The sequence below is a fragment of the Fukomys damarensis genome, unplaced genomic scaffold, assembly GCF_012274545.1.
Source record: "Fukomys damarensis isolate Sample0158 unplaced genomic scaffold, DMR_v1.0_HiC HiC_scaffold_16, whole genome shotgun sequence".
NCBI classification, from domain to species: Eukaryota; Metazoa; Chordata; class Mammalia; order Rodentia; family Bathyergidae; genus Fukomys; species Fukomys damarensis.
In genome coordinates this window covers 82,075,936-82,097,288 of record NW_022900928.1, presented here as the reverse complement: position 1 = coordinate 82,097,288, position 21,353 = coordinate 82,075,936, and the positions used below count along the sequence as shown (strand labels likewise).

Here is a 21,353-nt window from a genome sequence, read left to right as displayed (position 1 = left end):
TGTCTGTTCTTAATTTGCCTTGTGCTGTAGCATCTCACAGGCCAGAACCCAAGGCAGAGGTCCTGATAACATCCCCTTCCCACTCTTTACAGGTGGGGCCTAGTAATCTGTTTTAACGAGTTCTCTAGCAGCTTCTGCTATGTGCTCAGGTTTGAGAAGAATGCTTTGAAAGAGGCAGAGATGTCAATGCTCAAAGCCTTCTCCTATATCCCTGTTAAAGTAGCTCCACATTGCTTCACCGAAAAGTCACTTAGAGAGGCCTCTCCCCATCTGCTTTTTCAAATGTGTAACAGACCCAGCTACCAACATTAGCTTCCAATAAGACTAGCTGAAGAGTGGAGGTGGCCATATTCTAAGCATGACTCCAATGGCTTATGCATTTTACAAGGAAATACTTATATACTGACATTTTATTATATTGAAAAGTATGCCACCAATATTGACACAGAGATCATCTAGACCATAGGTTAGAATTAATCTGTAGAGCTGCTGGTACTCATACAGGCTCCTATTTGTCTAATATGTTACTATATAGAATTTTTTAGATCCTTGAGGACCAGGCACTTGGTAACAGTGAAGAACAGCCAGTTATAGGTTTCAATAGGATTTCTCATTTGCTATCTCAATTTTGACTCTCAAATCCACAAAGAGAAAGAGCAGAAGTAGAGTAATATGCTACCTTATCCATGGAAACAAGGCAGAATTCGTTTGCTCCCAGGCTAGTGCTTTCTAATGCTACAATAGGGCACTTCCTGAACAGAGGTAAGGAAAGAAAGGAAGGAGGAAGCCAAAAGATAGTTAGGGCTTGATGAGACCCAGAGGACCAGCCAGCAGAGACAGACAGATAAGAAAAGCAGTAATCCTGGAACTGTCCTGAAAAGAAGAGAACAATCTCTGGAAAATTTTACCTTCTAGAATTTGGTGGACCCTGGAGTCCCGCATGTACTGCTGAACAGCATAATCTTTCAGGTAGCCATACCCTCCGTGCATTTGTACAGCCTGGTTGCAGATCTGCAAGGAGAAAAAAAATCTCTTCGATTATGGGAAGGCTGTGGAGTAAGTGGTTTTCCTCCCCATCCTTGTTCCAATCTTACATACTGCTGTAAACTAAAGGAGAACAATGCACGGATAACCACCTAACCCTAAAGAGGAGCACTGTATTCTACATGGTCAGAGACAATAACAAAAGTTCACCTAGTGAATTTATCAGTTTCCACTAGAGAAAAAACTCAGACCTTTGTCTTTCTCATTTATCACCTATTGGTAAGAAGTTGTCACAACCACCCTGGGTGAATTATATGAAGCTCAGGTGCCACTAGTTTTAATGCCACCTCTGAGTGGAAATGGCTTAGCCCCGACCATGCATGTAAACATAACAGTGCTAAATTTGAGCTATAGGTATTGGTTGCTCTGAACCCCAAAAGGCAGTTCTCATCTAGAATACAAATGGATGTCAATACTATAACAAAGTGTGGCTAAAAACCTAGCTAGGGATCACACAGGAGTCTCACAAGTTAATTAACTGGATAAATTATATTTTCCCCCAATTTTTTGTTTTTTGGGTTTTGTTGGTGCTAAGAGTTCTATAAGCCAGGGCCTCACACATACTGGGCAGGTGCTCAAACACCCAGCCACCCCACCCCAAACCCTTCTAAATTAATTCATATCCATAGATTCCCTGGCAACTCTTGCAGCAACCCAGTTGGGTTCTACATTCCACAGCTGACTTATGTCTCTCAACATTCCTGGCCCAGGGGCTGCTTCCTGATCATCCCAGGTGGGCCAGAGGGCTTAGTGCTTACAGCAAAACATTCCTCTGTAGCAAAGAGCTTGGCCATGGAGCAGAGCGTCACTGCATCTTCCCGCTCTTCTTGCAGAGCCACTGCTGCAGTACGGATCATCAGCCTTGAAGCCACCAGCCGTGTTGCCATATCTGCCAACTGGAATTGCAAGTACTGCAGTAACAGGGGAGACAAGAACCAGACAAGACAGAGAAGCTTAGACAGGCACCTGACCTGGGCCCCAAGTGATCCAATGGTTCAAAGGCTCTTGCCTTCTCTACAGGAAAAACTCACTGCTAAGTTCATGTTGCTTGCCCTACACTTTGACAGTACTGCCTCCTGAAAAAGATGATTGGTGGAAATAAAGCACAAGCTCTGGCTAAGATGGTGGCAGACTCCACAAGGGATATTGTGGCTTCTCTCTCCTAGACAGTGTGGACCCTTAAGCAGGTCTAAGCAGTGGAACGCAAATGCAGAGACACCTAGGACTTTACCTGGCTCCTGGCCAAAGGTACTCCAAACTGCTTCCGGACATTGAGGTGGTCTCGGGTTAGGATGACTGAAGCATGAGCAGCCCCCAGGGAACAGGAAGCTAGAGGGGAAGAATGCTAACATTTCAACTGAGCCTGAAGACAGTATTGCTGGCTCCAGCCCACTCCCTCCTTGCCCAACTCTTTTCTCTCCTCACCAACATTGATCCGCCCTCCGTTCAGTCCTTTCATAGCAATGAGGAATCCCTGTCCCTCACTTCCAATTCTGTTGGCCACAGGGACAGCACAGTCTTCAAAGATTACAGCTCGGGTTGGCTGGGAGTTCCATCCCACCTGGCAAAAATCAGAGACTGGATGGCTGCCTAAAAGTCCAACATACAAGGTGGCATTCCCTGTAGATGGAAGCCTGTGAAATATGGGGTCCAGCACCCCGGGACTTTGATCATGAGAATTTAAAATGAAGAAAAAGTTCAGATTTAAACGCTTGTCAACACTCACAAACATACTCATTTCAACTAAACATCATGAAAAAAATCTTAAGAGAATCTACTTGCTAATGTCTACCTTACAAAATCTGTAGTCAGATATGCTAATGTTGCATCATGAGGCTGGTCCTAAGTAGGACTGGGACAGGATCTGTCCTCACTTTTGGTATCTTTGTGAGTATTCTGTATGATACCACTGCTTTTACAACAATCATTTCCTCATACAAAGCATTCAACAGATTTCTTTAGTTGATAAAATAGCCCTTTTACACAAGGCCTTCTATCATTTCCTGACACCTTCTGACACCTGGCCCAAACTTCACTGTCATGACCCTAAATGGCTGAAGCATTTATGGAGTGTCAAACAAGTGTGAGAGATTAAGAAAGAAAGACAAAGAGATTTAAGGTATAGATGGGGCCAAGATGGGCTCTTGACTCTTGATAGGAAGAAAAGACTATCAAGCAAATGACCTCACTTTTATTTATAGTGGTAGAGGTAAAAGGGGCTGGTCTGTAACTAGAGCCAGAAGAGTAGCTAAGGTCTGCAGGATATCATGTTTGGTTTTCTGGCAAATGGGTGGGGAGGAAGATAGTCCTCTTTTGACCTAGGCCTTGTTTTATCCTGCCATCATGTTGTCTGTTTTTTTCCCTGAGGGAGCCTGTCTCATTTTTGGGAGGAGGCAAATTAGGCCTGGCCATAGTGATCTACAGCACATTGCTCCCAGCACTTCACCTCCTATATCCATTCTGGTAAGCTGGCCTGCACCTGGTGCTTTGAATTCTCAAAAATACTCTCTTTTGTTCTGCTCTCTCCATTAACTTCTCTTCCCCACTTTCACCACTGTCTACCTTAAATGAGGCCTCCTGCCACTGGAATTGTCCTTGAATTTGCTCTCTTTAATTTTCAGTCTGTACCACCATTTGAAATCTTCTAACACTGACCTGTGTAGTGGTTACCTGTGTACCTTATTTCTCACAAAAGAATATAAACATCTAAGGCAAGAATTGATCATAAAGGTCTGACCTTAAGGTCTAATTATTAAGGAACAAATAGCTGCTGCCTCCTAACTTTTGCTAATTCTGTGCTGTGAAAATATCCACCTTCTTCCCCTCTGCAGAGAGAATTTTTCTCCTAATCCTGTCAGAAACCCTGGAAAACTACAGACAAAAAGGGCAAGTGATCCCTCTACCTTTTGGGAGACCCTACACACCTGAACCATTACTACTATAGCCCAATCCTACTGTCAGTCTTATCTCTTCTTCCCTCTATTATTTTGATACCTTCTTGTAAGAGTCTTCGCTTCCACCACTCTGTAATAAAACATCATTCTATATAAAACCTTTAGCAATTAAATCCAAGATAAAACAAGTTCTCATTACTCCCCCATAAAGTCAGTGCCAAACTAGAGGTTTCCAACTCTCAGCAGCATAGTGTGTTCAATATGTCAAGTGAAAGCACACTATTGCAGGAAAGATTAACAAAGAACAGGGAAAGAGTAAGGCCTGCTGCTTTGACCACCTGTTCAACTGCATACCACATTATCCTTTCTTGCTTACTATACTCCAGCCATATCATTCCCTTTTCTTTTTCACCTCTTCAAATAGGCTAATCTCAGTCTCACCTCAGGCCCTTTCGTTTCTGCTTTTATTGCTGTCCAGGATTCTGAGATAGCTTCTTCCAATACTTTACATCTCATCTCAAATGCTGTGGCCTCAGAGAGCCCTTTCCTATGTAAAAAAATTCCCCTCAATCAGAACTATGTCACTCTGTTTAATTTCTTTCCTAACAGCACAATGGAAGGTAACTCATTTGTGAGACAGATGCCTACACATGTGAAATATGAATTCCACAAGGTGAAACACATCTTTCTCATGGCTGTACCAGTAACTCAGAAGAGTGCCTAGCACATGAAGGGAACGTGCTAGCTGCCTAGTGAATGAAGAGGCAGTTTTCCAAAGTTCTCTTACATTTAAAAATATACAAAGCAAAACAAAAATGAAAACAACACACATACGCCCGCGCATGCTTAAGGGGAGAGATAGTAAACAAAGAGACCTAAAATACACTTTCTGCTTATTTAAAATATTTGTAATTTTTTTCTAGACTCTCAACTTGTTCTGTCAACAGACAGCCAAAAAACGGAGTGGATACTACCTATGTGAGTTAAAATAATATCATTCTCAGAGATTTGGAAGGCCTCTCTGAGATCTGCTCTCCCACTGGCCTGCTTGGGCCCATTCGGCGGGACCTAGTAGCCGCGCCCTCCCCGGTCTGCTCCACCATCACCTCCAGCAAAGAAGGTGGCTGCAACTCTGAAACCACCCCCGCCCCCAGACCTCCTGATTAGGCCAGTCCTTGGACTCTCTCTGCAGAGGCATAGGTGGTCCGTCATAAAGGGTATTTTTCTGAACTCCCAACTTTGAACATCGTTAAAGAAAGAGCAGGGGAAACATGTAATAGAACTGGAGTTCAGCCCTGCAGGTTGGGGAACTCAATCTGGGCCTTGCAGCCTGAGGTCAATCTGAGTCACAGGGATCTGCCATTGGCTAGCTGAGATCAGGGGACTTGGTTCTGCACATGGTATATTATGACAGCAAAGATATAGTCTGAAAGAGGCCTTTCAAATTCATTTTTTTTTCTTTTCCTCATTCCACTCTGCGAATTCTTATTTCTGTCCTCTTTCTCCAACTCACTCTCTTGCTCCACCATATTATCCCTCATCTCCCTTTCTGTTCCTGCCCTAACTCAGACTTCTTCTTTTATCATTTTTTTCTATTTTCTTTATGTTCTTTTTTTTCTGTCATTTTACCTCACTCATGGGTCAATAATTTCAAGGGAAAGTGAGTCCCTATTACTGTTAAGGGAATATATTCTTGTCCTTATTATTGCACTCTGTCTATCACTTTTGAAGTCAATAGTTTCGTAAAGATTGTATGGTCATTCTATGTCCTCTGGCTTCACTTGAAACTTTCTCCAATTTTTTTATTTATCTACTCCTCTCATCCTAATGCTGTCTAAGCCCCCATCCTAAATAGTAAAGATGCTATATTGAAAAGTGTATTCACTGCAAACATATTTTAGGCTGCTTCTTGATTTTAATTTAATTCACGTGGTTTAAAGGTGATAGATTAATGACTACCACAAGTGGTCACTTTGGAAGTTCTGCTTAATCCTATTGTGCTGCTGACTGTATCAATTGGGATAAAGGATTGTGATTGATTTAATGAGTTGTTTTCTCCGATATTATGAAAATGAGAATGTCTATGAGTCATTAGAGACTCAAAAGCTAAAGTGCAACTTTATCAGGAAGATTTAATAACCCAGACATTTAACCAAGGACAACCCAACAACAAAAATAAAAATGAGAAAACACTTATGCAAGACACAAAAACAGACTTCCAGTTCACCAATGGCAAACAGTAGGGCAAATAAGGATGAAAAGTCTGATAGTGAACCAGCAGGACACCCTGAACCCAAAGCACAGGAAGTAACAAAACAGATCAATCAGGCTCTAGAAAAATTCAAAACAGAAATAATTTCCCAGATAACCATAGAGATGGTAAGCAAAATGGAAGTCATTATTCGAGACTTTAGAACAGAAACAGAAAAAAATAGATGAGCTCAGGACTATGATAGAAGCCATGAAGGCCCAGAACAAGAAAGAAATGGAAACAATGAATGCCCAACAGAGGAAAGAAATGGAATCCATAAAACAGATTCAAACATATCCAGGAGATTAAAAACTCTATTGAAAGTGTATGCAACAGAATAAAAGACTGAAGACAGAATCTCAGATATAGAAGATAGGATTGCAGTCAGTAACCGTGAAAACACAAGTCTCTTAAAAACAGTAAGGGATCATGAGAAATGGATCCAACAACTCTTAGATGATGCAAAGAAGAATAATATAAGACTGATAGAAATCCATGAAGTAGCAGGAGAAAAAACAAATGACTTAAAAAAGCTGTTCACAGAATTAATGACAGAAAATTTCCCAAACAGAAGGGAAGAATCAGACATACAGATGAGTGAGGCATATAGAACTCCAACTAGCCACGATCAAAAAAAATCTACAACTAGACATATAATAATCAAGATCCCACAAATCCAACAGAAGAACAAAATACTACAAGCAGTAAGAGAAAAGGAACAAATTACACACAAAGGAACCCATCAGAATCACAGCAGACTTTTCAACACAAACCCTCAGGTCAAGGAGAGCCTGGAGTGATGTATTTCAAGTCCTAAAGAAAACAACCTCCAACTTAGATTGATGTATCCTGCAAAACTCTCTTTCAAAATGGATGGGGAAATAAGATACTTCCATGACAAAGAACACCGGAGAAACTTCATGAACACCAAACCATCATTATAAGGAATTCTAAACAGTATCCTATAAAGAGACAATGAAGGTTACAACACCGTGAGGCCCAACAGACCAAATCAAACAGGAAAGGCAAGAAACTAGAGAGGGGGAAAAAAGTAAAAAGAGTCAACAAAATGACAATAATGTGGCAATAATAAGTCAGTACATATCAGTTATAACCATCAATGTCAATGGCCTCAATTCACCAATCAAGAGAAATAGACTGGCAGAATGGATTAAGAAGCAAAATCCAACAATATGTTGTATACAAGAAACACACCTAGTGCAAAAAGAAGCCCATAGACTGAACGTGAAAGGATGGAAAACAATTCTCTATGCAACAGGAGCCCAGAAAAAAGCAGGGGTAGCAATCTTATCCACAAAGTTAATTTCAAACAAAACTGATTAAGATAGACAAAGAAGGCCACTACATCCTTGTAAAGGGAACAATTCAAGAGGAAGAGATGACAATCATAAACATATATGCACCAAATATAAATGCCCCCAACTATATAAAAGAAATATTAAGAAACATGAAAAACCAAATAAGCACTAATACAATTATAGTGGAGGATCTAAATATCCCACTTTCACAAATAGACAGATCATCTAGGCAAAAAATCAACAACAAAATACTAGAACTGAACCAAGCTTTTGAATGCATGGACTTAATAGACGTCTATAGAGTGTTCCACCCCACAAAATCAGAATATACATTTTTTTCGGCTGCACATGGGTCATTCTCCAAGATAGATCACATACTAGCTTACAGAACAGGTTTGAATAAATGCAAAAGAATCGAACTTTTTCCCTGTATATTATCAGAGCATAGTGCAATCAAGCTGGAGATCAATAGCACAAGAAACCAAAGGAACTTCACAAACAGATGGAAATTGAACAACACTCTCCTGAACAATCAATGGATCATAGAGGAAATTAAAGAAATCAGACAGTTTTTACAAATAAATGAAAATGCCAATACAACATACAGGAATCTATGAGACACAATGAAAGAAGTTCTATGAGGAAAATTCATAGCACTGAATGCCCACAGTAAGAAAACAAGAGTGAGCTCAAATAACCTAATGATGAATCTTAGACTCCTAGAAAAACAAGAGCAAGAAAAACCCAAAGCTCGAACAACAGAAGAAATTATAAAGATTAGAGGAGAAATCAATGCAATGGAAACTAATAAAATGATACAAAAAAATAAATGAATCAAAGAGTTGGTTTTTTGAAAGAATAAATAAAATTGATAAACCCTTAGCTAACGTTACCAAAAAAAAGGAAAGAAAAGGCTCAGGTCCATGCAATTAGGAATGAAAAAGGTGAAGTCACAACAGATCCAACAGAAAGCCAGAGGAGAACCTGTACTCTAACACACAGAGAAATGGACAGATTTCTAGATACTTACGAATTACCAAAGTTGAATGAAGAATATAAAAACATTTTAAACACCCCACTTACAGTCAGTGAAATTGAAAATGTAATTAAAAATTTACCAACAAAGAAAAGCCCAGGTCCTGATGGATTCACTGCTGAATTTTACAAGACATTTAGAGAAGAACTACTGCCATTACTCTTCAAACTTTTCAATGAAATTGAAAGGGAAGCAATACTTCCAAATTCATTCCTGGAAGCAAGTAGCACTTTGATTCCCAAATCAGGGAAAGACACAACTAAAAAGAACTACAGGCCAATCTCCTTAATGAATATAGATGCAAAAATCCCTAATAAGATACTAGCAAACAGAATACAGAGGATCATCAAGAAGATCATACATCCTGACCTAGTTGGATTTATTCCAGGGATGCAAGGATGGTTCAACATATGTAAGTCAATAAATGTAATACACTATATTAACAGAGTCAAGGACAAAAACCATATGATCCTCTTGATAGATGCAGAAAAAGCATTTGACAAAATTCAATACCCATTCATAATTAAAAACCTGCAAAAAATTGGAATAGGTGGTCTATATCTCAATTTAATAAAGGCTATCTATGAAAAACCAAGAGCCAACATCATATTAAATGGCCAAAAACTGAAATCCTTCACGTTAAAATCAGGAACAAGACAAGGATGCCCACTATCACCACTCCTCTTCGATATAGTTCTAGAAACATTAGCCATCACAATTAGACAAGAGAAAGAAATTAAAGCAATAAAGATAGGACAGGAAGAAGTTAAACTGTCATTATTTGCTGACGATATGATACTCTACATTGAAGACCCAAAAAACTCCACCAAAAGATTTCTAGACTTGGGCTGGGGATTTAGCTCAGTGGTTCTGCCATCTGCCTTGTAAACGCAAGGTCCCAAGAGCAATCCCCAGTACCAAAAAGCAAAAACAAGACTTCTAGATTTAATCAACACTTTTAGCAGAGTAGGTGGATACAAGGTCAACACCCAAAAATCAATAGCCTTCTTGTACATAAATGAAAGACTCACTAAGAAAGAAATTAGGGAAACAATTCCTTTTACAATAGCACCCAAAAAAATGAAGTATCTAGGAATCAATCTAACAAAAGAAGCAAAAGACCTCTACACTGAAAACTATAGCACTATGAAAAAAGAGATCCAAGAGGATATAAGAAAATGGAAAGATATTCCCTGCTCCTGGGTAGGAAGAATCAACATAGTGAAAATGGCCATACTACCAAAAGTGCTATACAGATTCAATGCAATGCTAGCTGAAATTCCAAAACTGTATTTCACAGAACTAGAAAAAAGAATCCAAAAATTCATTTGGAACCATAAGAGACCTAAAATAGCAAAAGTCATCCTAGGCAACAGAGACATGGAGCGGGTATAACAATTCCCAATTTGAAACTATACTACAAAGCCACTGTGATAAAAATAGCATGCTACTGGCAAAGGAACAGACCTGAGGATCAGTGGAACAGATTGGAAGACACAAAAACAACTCTAGATGTACTCAGCTACCTCATCTTTCACAAAGGAGCTGACCATGCCCACTGGAGGAAGGATGGCCTCGTCAATAAATGGTGTTGGAAAAACTGGATCTCAACCTGCCGAAGATTAAAACTAGACCCTTATCTTTCGCCATGCACTAAATTAAAATTCAAGTGGATTAAAGATCTAAATATTAAAACAGAAACACTAAACTTGCTGGAAGATAAGTTAGACAGAACTCTTGAAGACATTGGCATAGGAAAAGACTTTATGAATAAATCCTCATTAGCATGGGAAATAGCAGAAAGAATCAACAACTGGGATCTCATCTTATTAAAAAGCTTCTGCACTGAAAAAGAAACCACCAACAGAACTAAGAGACAACCTACAATGTGGGAAAAAATTTTTACCAGCTGCTCCTCAGACAAAGGACTATTACCTAGAATATATAAAGAACTCAAAACAACCAGCACCCCCAAATATAAAGACACAATTCAAAAATGGGCATCTGAAATGAACAGACATTTCTCAGATGAAGGAGTAAAAGCAGCAAGTAAATATATGAAAAAACATCACTGGTCATTCGAGAGATGCAGATGAAAACAACACTGAGATTCCACCTCATCCCACAAAGAATGGCTGCTATCAAGAAATCAACCAGTAACAAATGTTGGCAGGGTTGTGGGAGAAAGCAACCCTTCTCCATTGTTGGTGGGAGTGCAGGCTGGTGCAACCACTATGGAAATCAATATGGAGATACTTCAAAGAACTGGGCCTAGAGGTTCCAGTGGACCCAGCCATCCCTCTTCTGGGTATCTTTCCAAAAGAATTCAAAGAATCATACCAGAGTGATATACGCACACCCATGTTTATAGCGGCACAGTTTGTAATAGCTAAAACTTGGAAACAGCCCATTTGCTTATCAGTTGGAGACTGGATAAAGAAGATTGTGGTTTCAGGGCCGGGGATTTAGCTCAGCAGTTCGGAGGCCTGCCTTGCAAGCACAAGGACCTGAGTTCAATCCCCGGTACCAAAAGAAAAAAAAGAAGATGTGGTTTCTCTATAAAATGGAATACTCTTTAGCCATAAAGAATGAGAAATTAGACTCATTCATAGGAAAATGGATACATATTGAGGATATACTCCTAAGTGAAATAAATAAGTCACACATGTGTAAACACTGAATAGTTTCTCTGGTGTGAATAAACTGTAATAGTACATAAGAGCCTAATGAGATAACTGACATTTTGAAATGGGAAGAAAAGGGCTAAAGGTGTAGGGAAAGTGGGAAGGGTAGGGGAAAGGTAATATAGAAAAAAATATGAGAAAATGAAAAGATGGAAATAAAGTGTTTGTAAATGGAGAGGGGAAGAGAAGGTGAAGGGAGGGCAGGGACAAGGGGAAAAATGAGAACGAAGACCACCTGTCATGTAAAGGTACAAGATCCCAATAATGAATGTAACTGTACTGTATCCCTAAAAGGTACCAATAAACTCAATAAAAGGAAAAAAATAAAAAAATAAAATAATGTCATTCTCTTTATAAAAACAAATACACCAGTATAACGTGATTCTGTAAAACTGTGCCAGGCTATATAAGTCAGTTTTGTGTGTCTTTTTTTTGTAATCCAAGACAAACATTTCCAGGATTAAAAAACCCAATAGCTACATATCTTATATATCACAGAGTTTACATATATAAAACAGCATGTTTTATAATTCAAAATACCCCCATAGGTGACTCTAACAATTTTGCACTCCCATGTTTAGTGGTAGAACACTTGCCTAACATACACAAGGCCTTGACTTTGATCCTCGACATCTTAAGAAATAATATTTTTGTTCCATAGAGCTAGCAAAAGGCTTTGCCCACAGTGAATGCCTGTGTACCTTGTAAATGCATATTATTTTACAAATATGGGGCTAGGACTTATAACTCCTTGGCAGTTACAAATGGTCAGGAAGCATCATGAAAGAAAATACAGAAACACTAGAAGATATGAGAGGTATATCTGAGGTTAATTTCATTATCTTTTTCCCAAAAGTCCTAATAATAACAGTACCAACTGGAGGAAGATTGTTTTGATTACCTAGTTTTAAAACAATCTGAGTTTCAGCCTTACTGACAACTACAGTTATATTACCACAGATTCAGAAATCATAATCCTATAAATGCCTTGTTTTTCAGAGTGGAAATACCTATGGAAATACTGTCCTCCTCAGATTACTGAAATACTCACAATCCCCTCATTGAGTTTTACTCTATTTTTGTTGAAATAAAAGTGGACTCTATGCTTTTCATTCCTGAGTCCTCTACTCAGCATCAGATCTTCTATAGCTATCTCCTCTTGAGATAAAGTACAACAAAGCAGCAGCTAGATGAGAAATGCGGGGCAAAAGTAGATGTAGAGTAGAGAGGTGGCAAAACTCAAATAACAGGCAGTTTGTGAAGCTTACTGGAAAACTTTGTTCCTTTCCCCAGAAGCCTGATGTGCTAGCAATGCCCTAGGCTCCTGTTGAAAATCATAACAGAAACAACTGCTTTAAAGTCAGATCACAAACAGTTCATGAAGCCTATTTTGTGAAACAGTATAGGTGCTCAGTGGCAGGTGGCAGAGCCTCACATCTTGAACTGTTTCTTATCCCACAGCTACTTACCTTTTTCTCCTTCTTGCCAAAGCAGAGGCCAGGGGTCCCCTTCTCAACAACTATGCAGGAGATGCCTTTGGGGCCTGGTCCTCCAGTTCGGCACATGACCACGTAGATGTCTGATTCACCACCCCCACTGATGAAGGCCTGTGGTGTTAGAAACCAGTGTGGAGCATGTGTGTGTCAAGGAACTGTCAGTTCTGACCAGTTTCCAATTCTGGGAAAACACGTGAGTCCCCCTAACAATATGACACACAAAGTACAATATGGAAACTGAGGTGGGATAGCAGGTAACTGCAGCGACTAAAGAACAAGTTAAGAATATAGAAAAAATAAATAAAATCAAAGAAATTATCAGGAATCAGATCAGAAGAGATAAACAGTGAGGTGATAAAGGGAAATGGGTCAAGAGGTTCTCTTCCCAACACATAAAAATCTTATGGGGATACTAACTTACAGACTCAAGGAAATAAGGGATGTCAGGAGCCAGGTGGGAACAACCCTCAATTTGCTCTGGGAAAACAGCATGCAGGTACCTTGGAACCATTGAGGATGTAATGATCTCCTTGTAGTTTAGCAGAGGTCAAAAGAGATGCAGCATCACTCCCACTTCCTGAGGCAGGGATTAAAAGGGTGTGAAGAAGTCAGTGAAGTTAAGGGAGTCCAACAGGGTTCCAGCATGCACAACTTTAAAATCCATATGGCCAAAGGAATTCTTTGCACTTTGTGAAAACTGCTTGCACCAAGCAGACCACTGTGGCTTTCCCAGCACACCAGCCTGCAGTGAGTCACTTGTGAGTAGGTCTGGTCTGCACCTGACAGAGACTCTGACCTAAAGGTTTCTGGGTCCTGTGGCCTCAGGTTATGAGACTCTCATTAATCTATGACCAAACTGCTTTTTTTTTTTTTTTTGGTTATTTGAGACAGGGTCTCACTATGTAGTTGAGACTGACCTAGAACTGTGTAGCCCAGGTTGGTCTCGAACTCACAGCAATCCTCCTGCCTCAGCCTCCCAAGTGCTGGGATTGCAGGAGTGCGCCACTACACCCAGCCAAACTGCTTTCCAAACAGTATCTCTGCATATCAAAGGGTAGCAAGGAAGGCTCAGTGGTTATACCTGAGTTATATCATTCTCTTTATTAGATCTCACCTGCAGCATGACAAACCCACCTGGTTCAGTGAGGCAGTATGAGGCAAACTTCTCCATAGTACAAAGCGGTGGGCAAAATTTGTGCCTCTGTTCCTCAGTTCCAAAGCGATCAATTATCCAAGCACACATGCTGATTGGTACAGCAAGCAAAGACATTGACACGGTTAAAGATAGAAAGGAAAAGGAAATGGAGAGTGGTGGGGAAAGAAAACAAAGGACAGCAGAACAGAGTAAAGCAGAGAGAGAATGAGAAGGGAAAAGTCACAACTGAGAAGATTCAATTTTAAAGGAAAGGAATGAATTAAAACATATTCCTGGAATACATCATACTCAGAGATAAGCAGGGCCAAAGTATTTCTCACCTGGATTCTAATACTACTTGTAATTAGGTTAAATGAATACCTAAAAATCAGTTATACATATTTTCTCAAATTACTAGAGGTTTCATCTGCAGAAGGGTGACAGGAAGGGGTGACAGGACTCTGACTACTCTACAGGAGAAGCCAACCTGATTCTCCAAACAATGTACAAAGACCGCAAAATCAAGTCCAAGTACTATTAACAGTATATAATTCCTCCAGGACAACCCACCGGACATGGTAAGTCTTTTCCATATGAATCTGAAATGTTCCAGTCAAGCCATGTGAACACTACCTTGTGCTGTCCCAGCTTGGGCACTCACTTGTGGATGCTTATGTAGGCTGTGGTACTGGTACAGCCTGTAGCCAAGGCTTCAAAGATGACAGAGGTATCAAGGCGTGACAGTCCAGACCCACCAACATCTGTTTGAACATAGACTCCCCCAAAGCCTAGCTGCGCTGCCTTTCGCAACATTTCCACAGGGAACAGTTCCTATGTGCAAAAAGGAGAGTAGAATTATCAGTAACTATTTTAGAGATGGACTTGCCTTTAGAGAATACAGTGAGGGGGTCAGGATATTTGCATTTGGAAGAGCAAAGGGATTCTCTTAATGTTTCTGTCATCTCATAGGTGTCAGTCGATATGTGCTCTCTAAGTTATTTTCCTGGTGTTGTAAGTTTCTTTCACCAGGCATGGTGGCATATACCTGTAATCGCAGCTGCTCAGGAGACTGAGACAGGAGGTACACAAGATCAACGCTAGCCTGGATAACACAGTGAGACCCTTTCTCAAAATAAAAAGTGAAAAGGGCTAGGAATGTTTCTTAGTTGTACAGTACCCCTGGATTCTTTTTTCTTTTTGAGGCAGAGTCTCACTAAGTTGCCTAGGTTGGACTTGAATTTGTGACCCTCCTGCCTTAGTCTCACGAAGTGCTTGCATTATAGGCCTAAGTCACCATGCCTGACTTGTTTTCATTTTTAAATACTTATAGAATTACACTGGTTTGAAGTATGTCCAAATTTTTGTTCAATTAAAAAGAAAAAAGGTATCTTATGGTCAGGATGTCTTCTATGCAAGGAATAACCCATTACAAGTCCTCTCTCCTATAGTTAAGTGTTGAGAAGAAGATAGATACTGAGCAATTAGGATTATAAAGAGATGATAGTAAGGATCATTTTGTACAACATCTGTAGGGACATCTAGCCAGAAGGAAAACTCTTACCTTCTGGTCCCACTCTGCCATATTTGGAGCCATCTCCTGGGCAGCAAAGTCAAAAGCCACTTTTTGAAACTCTTTCTGTTCCTCATTTAGTCCCATGGAAGCTGTGGGCAAGATTGTATATGTTCAAATCTACAACAGGTGTCAGAAAGGAGGACCAATAAGCAGCTCCATGAAGCAGAGACAGTGGACCAACTGTAACATTTCCCACACAAAGTTGGGCCTTTAACAGCCAGAGTATGCATCATCCATCTCTAAGCAGTTTCTCATGTGAAGAAGGGACAGTACACAGTGACTTCTCAGACATCTCTCCACCACTTAGTGAAATACAGTTGTAGCTCTAAACTGGCAGAGGCCATAGTGAAAAAAATGAGGAGAAATAGGATCAGAGTGGGAAGAACAGGATGGGTAAAGATACTGCCAATTAGCACCACTATTTTCCTCCCTCCTTTATTTCCAAATGGATTGGATGACTTAATTTGCCTACTACCTATTTTTAAAAAAATATTTATTTTCCTCCTCATAAATCCACATTAAAAAACAAACAGAAAAGAAGAGTTGGGCATGTAACTCAGTGGTTGAGCATGTACAAGGCCCTGGGTTCCACACCCAGCATGAAAGAAAGACAAAGGTTGTTGGGGGTAGAATACATAATGTTACTCAAATTACAATAAACATCTTTTTTTCTGCACTGGTATCCTATCTTATGCTTACCTGTGTAAAATAGGATACCTGGTGTCTTAGTTACTTTTCTCACTGCTGAGACAAAATACCAAATACTCAAAGTTGAAAGAGGAAAGGTTTACAGTAAGTAGCCATTCCAGTCTATAGATGACTGGCTCCAAGACAGACTGGCACATGGGAGAGGGGCATCCCAGAGAAGAATAATAGTTCATGAGGCTCACATGGTAGTAAAAGCAACAAGGGACCTTAACAGCGTCTTCCTGCCCCTTTTATCTTCAGACTACTTAGAGTGGGTAGTACTCTCACTGTTAAGGCCTAGCCCTTAGGCCTAGCACTGTACCACGAATCAATCCCACACACACTTTAGATTCAAACACCTCTGAAAAAGTCCTAAGACCACATGAGGGAGGACATCTAAACACAAGCCATACACCTGGCTATAGCTGTCTCTTTTCATGAACATATTAACTTTACAGTATCAATTGAAAAATCACCATAAGCCTAATTTGGCGAACCTTCCAACTAAGAAAAAGGTCAAACAATAGGGCTAGGCATTTGGCCTATATTAATCAGACATTCATGGAAAACACTGATGATGAAAGAAAGAAACATAAGGGCCAGGGATTTAGCTCAGTGGTTCTGTTGCCTGCCTTCTGGCAAGCACAAGGACCCGAGTTAAATCTCTGGTATCAAAAACAAAACAAACAAACAAACAAAAAATTAAAAAAGAAAGAGACATAAAACTTAAGACCACAATGTATTTCATCAAAGGAGATAATGGGAAAAAGAAATCTCTTCCTATCTTCATGAAAAGGTGACTACTCATCTCAGAGTATCATTAAAATTTTCTTAAAATAACCTGATCCCCTAGTGGCATAATCGTAGAATTTAGTTTTTATAGCTTTCTCAAAGACTGCATAGAGTAAGATAGAACTGAATTGGAAAGCAGAGTTGCTGAGTAGTTAAATAAGGCCTAAAATATTTTCCATATTTTGCAAGATAATCCAGATTCCTCTATATATACAAAAGCTAAAAAGTAAAGGATATATTGACAAGACTCCTCTAGAAAAGTGACCTTTGGGACTTATGTGGAGAATTTTGAAAATAAGAGGATTACAAATTTGGAACCAGCACATGGGAATAGGACCAGAAATTTGCAAAGGGACAATGAGACCTACATTGTTAGCAATTTTCTTTTGTTGTGAAAGAATCACCTATTTCAGATGTGCTAAGAGAAACTAAAAGGAGTCTATGTCTATACTTGAAGGCACAATGAAACCTTGTAGTACAGTAGTGGTTGGGAAAATGAAAGGAGAAAGAGGATATGCAGGGCTTGGGGCATGTACTTGTGTGTGTGTGTGTGTGTGTGTGTGTGTGTGTGTGTGTATGTATGTGTATATATATATATTTATATATATGATTACTACTGTAGGAGACCATCTTAAAACTGCACTGAGCAGGCTTTAGATATTACTGAATTGGCTTATGAATTCAGCCACTGATTAAAATGATGAGTCATTCCAAGGCCTAAGGGTGAATTGCTCAGTGACCTTAGGTCTCAATGATCAATGAGGTTGTGATGTCTCTAATAGGAAAGAAACATTGCAGCTGAGGAATTATGACTCTGTGAAGCCCTTCTCCAAGATCAAATGTTAACTAAAGATAACGCAGGTGGCTTGTTAGCTATGATCTGCAAGATAGCACAGGTAGCTTGTTAACTGTGACCCATCCTTCACAAGAACAAATAGTTACTCCCTTTTTAAGGCCTGGCTCATTAGTATATTAGTCTGCTATTGACTACATCTGCCTTCATGCATCCTTGCTGTTGTACAATCATAAATACTGAGTAATGCAGAGTCCACGGTCTCAGCCAAGATAGAGCTTAGATCAATTCCATGCCCTCCAGTAATAAACTATTGTTTATTATTCTTTATTCCTTGTTTTTTGTATATTATTCTTTCATCCTCTCCTGTACCATCATCAGGCAAGCAGGCATCACCTGATAACTAACTGGTGGGTCAGGCTATCAACCCGAAATACTACAATCAAGCTAACATAACCTCCTACTCTTATATAGAACAGCAATTGTTAATTTCCTCCACTTAGAAATATTTTATAATAGCACAAGTCAAAAAATGCTTTTAAAAAGAAAAATGTGCTTAGCATCTCTCTCCCAGAGAAATAAAACACATTAATTAACACCATTATAGATGATTTCTTATCTCTTTATATCAGTGTATTTTTAAAATAAAACAATGCCACACATATTGTTTTGTAACCTGCTACTTTCACACTTCAATAAATTCATACCAATCTCTCTTACCTTCCTTTTTACATCACCCTACTCTATTCCTTTCTTTTTTTGTAATAATAGTTTCTTTCCTCCATTCATGTCATCTTTTTTAGACTCCGTATATTTGGAAAAATACGTGATACTTGTCTGAGTTTAGCTTAGCTTGCTTAACATGATGACCTCTAGTTCCATCCTTGTATTACTTTCTAAAGTATCATCTTTCAATATGAAACACTGGTCATTTACTAACAAATGAGCACTAACGAAGACTATGAAGCTACACTAGACAACAATTTACCTAAGTGCCTACTAGTGATGCATAGTCTTTACAGAACACAAGTGCATGTGGCAGCATCTGCCTCTCTGGGGCAAACCTGGATACCATTCATTCAAAAGGGAAACTCAGAAATGAGTTGTGAGGATGCAAAGTTAGGCTTTCTGAAGAAGCCCAGGGCAGAAACCTATTTTAGGAAGATGATTAGGGAAAAACAATCCATGAGTCCCTGACTGGGGGGTACAGGTCATTTTTTAAAAGTAGTGAATGTTTGCAGTACACAATGATTACATTTTTTCATGCAACTGCACAAACACCGCTATGGATTGTAGCTCAAAGATCACTCCAAAAAATATATTTATTGAGCTGGGGATGCAACTCAGTGGTACACTGCTTGCCCTGGGTTTGATTTCCAACAATGCCAATAAATAATCAAAGAAGTACTAAATAAATAAATGCACAGTAAACATATTGCTCAAAAAAATTAATATTTATTGAGCATCTACTATGTAGCATAGCTGGGGTTACAAAAGATGAATAGTTCAATCACAAAAAGGATTACATAACTGCTAATAATGCAAATATCATATATAAAATGAAGTGCTGTAGACTTTTAAACTGATCTCAATAAATATTAAGAATACTTCATCTTTCTCTCATTTAATGGAGTAAATAACTACTTCCTAAATAGTTCAAACAATCAAGGCATGGTGACTAAAACATTTAAATTGACAGAAAAAATGCACTATAAAAGCTAATCAGGGCCGGGGATTTAGTTCAGTGGTTCTGCTGCCTGCCTCGCAAGTACAAGGTCCCAAGTTCGATCCCCTGGTACCAAAAAAAAAAAAAAAAAAAAAAAAAAAAAAAAAAAAAAAAAAATAACAACAGGGCGTGAACTTGCCCAGAGTCACTGGCAGAATTCAAGGCGGCAACATACACATATTAAAAAGGCAAAGCTGCCTAGGAAAACAGAAAAAGTGAGAAGAGGAAAGACTATAGCAACTGAAGTGTAAACACAAAGCAAATTTCACGAACTTGTGAATAATATAAGCATTTTTAAATGCACCCAAGAAAGAAAATTAACTAAAGAACTGAGTTCTAACTGAGAATCTTGGTGTTGAAACAACGCTTCACAGTCATAGAAAACTGTAATGCAAGAGCAATGGACAAGTAATCAAGATTTTCACCTCTGATTCTGAAATAATTAAATGTGCAACTTTCAGTACATTAGGGAGGAACATCTTAGAGCCTCCGTTAGGCCACTGTAAAATGCATTCCTATTAGATAGTGAGCAAATTCCCTACCTATAAGACAAATTATACATAATAACAAATATACATGACATAGAAGAAAAATCTTAATTCAAAAATTACTTAACATTAAAATAGGCAATGAAATAATTACGAATGTTAATCAACAATTACATGTTGTGTTTACCATCAATTAGCTTTATTTCTTGCAGTACTAGGGAATGAACCTCAGGCCTCAAGTGGAGGCAAACGCTCTACCACTAAGTTAAATCTCCAGTCCACCAACAAGTTTGATACATTAAATATACAAGTAGACAACTTCCTTTCCCTTGACTACTTAAAACTTTAATAGCAACGAAAATTCACTCCTCTATTAAGCAAATTTCATTGCATATGTTATATGTAGATATCAATCTAGAAAATATAGAATCAGACAGATGTGGTTTATATTACTGTTGAACTTATGGCCTAGTGGAAAGACTTTCACATACTTATTCTGAAAATATTGGTCAGTTTTCCAGGTAAATCATAAAACTAAGAATTATTCTGGTCACCCGCCTGAATTCTAAATATATCTGAGTTTCACAAATTCTCAGAATATTCACCGAGAAATACACATAAAAAAATTGAAATAAAACTTCTAAGAATATAGATTTTTCTTTTAAAAAGTGAAAAAGTGTCTCAATGTTTGAAGTCACACCACAAACCCCGAGAAATTGCAGTATTTGTCCTGCAAGAGATTCACCAATACATGTTTTATATCTGCAGGCATTAAGTTACAAAAAATCGTGTATTACCTGGAGCACCCAGCTTCTTACATTCTCACTACCTTTAGAACCTACTGGGATATTTCAATACACAACAAACACACAAGTTCCTTAACTTCTCTTAAGCACCGGATGAACCAGTAGCGGGTACCGGCTTGACAGTAGAGTCTGGGGTGACTGGATGGAGCCGGTTGAGTCTCGGGATGACCTGACCCAGCTAGGAGAGGGCCCCGTGGGGCAGGACAGGGCAGGGAGTGCGGGGTGAGAGGATGGAGCGAAGAAAGCGTTCCAGGGTGACCGAACCCTGCGGGCAGACAGGACGGAGCGGAGAGACCGCGGCCCCTCACTTACGCCCTCCCGAGTCCAAGACACCTGTTTCCCACTGTCCCCTCACGCACGGAGGTCCTTACGGTCGATGCAGCCGGTCCAGCGCAGGCGGCGGGCCGGTGCTCTGGCCCAGACACTGCTGCACAGGCAGCCGAAACGCACCCCGAGGCGCCCGTTGCCGCACCACATCGCCGCAGTTCTGTACAGCCCAGCCCGCAGGTCCTCAGTACTGGCAAGGCCAGCGCCACGCGACCCGCCCGCGGCACTTAGAGAGCGACCAGTCCCAAGGCACTCTGGGAGCCCGTTCTCCCCAAGGTCCCCGGTCTGGGCGCTAGCGGCGG

At 39.7% G+C, this 21,353-nt stretch overlaps 1 protein-coding gene across 3 annotated transcripts in view; it reads right to left on the bottom strand.

The window, feature by feature from the left end:
- Acad8 (acyl-CoA dehydrogenase family member 8) overlaps positions 1–21,346 on the bottom strand; it is a 28,477-nt gene extending 7,131 nt beyond the window's left edge. For 2 of the 3 annotated variants that reach the window (XR_783847.3, XM_010641880.3), the window contains exons 1-10: positions 21,084–21,346; positions 15,421–15,521; positions 14,521–14,690; positions 13,859–13,968; positions 13,225–13,301; positions 12,698–12,835; positions 2,470–2,605; positions 2,276–2,373; positions 1,803–1,955; positions 909–1,011 (exon numbers count right to left, since the gene is read on the bottom strand). Coding sequence is in view for 2 of the 3 variants with exons in the window: in XM_010641880.3 (XP_010640182.1) it covers positions 909–1,011; positions 1,803–1,955; positions 2,276–2,373; positions 2,470–2,605; positions 12,698–12,835; positions 13,225–13,301; positions 13,859–13,968; positions 14,521–14,690; positions 15,421–15,521; positions 21,084–21,201 (1,204 nt within the window). In the remaining variant the exon portion in view is untranslated. The remainder of the gene's footprint in view (positions 1–908; positions 1,012–1,802; positions 1,956–2,275; positions 2,374–2,469; positions 2,606–12,697; positions 12,836–13,224; positions 13,302–13,858; positions 13,969–14,520; positions 14,691–15,420; positions 15,522–21,083) is intronic. The other variant, XM_010641889.3, reaches the window with a different exon arrangement.
- Positions 21,347–21,353: the final 7 nt, after the last annotated feature.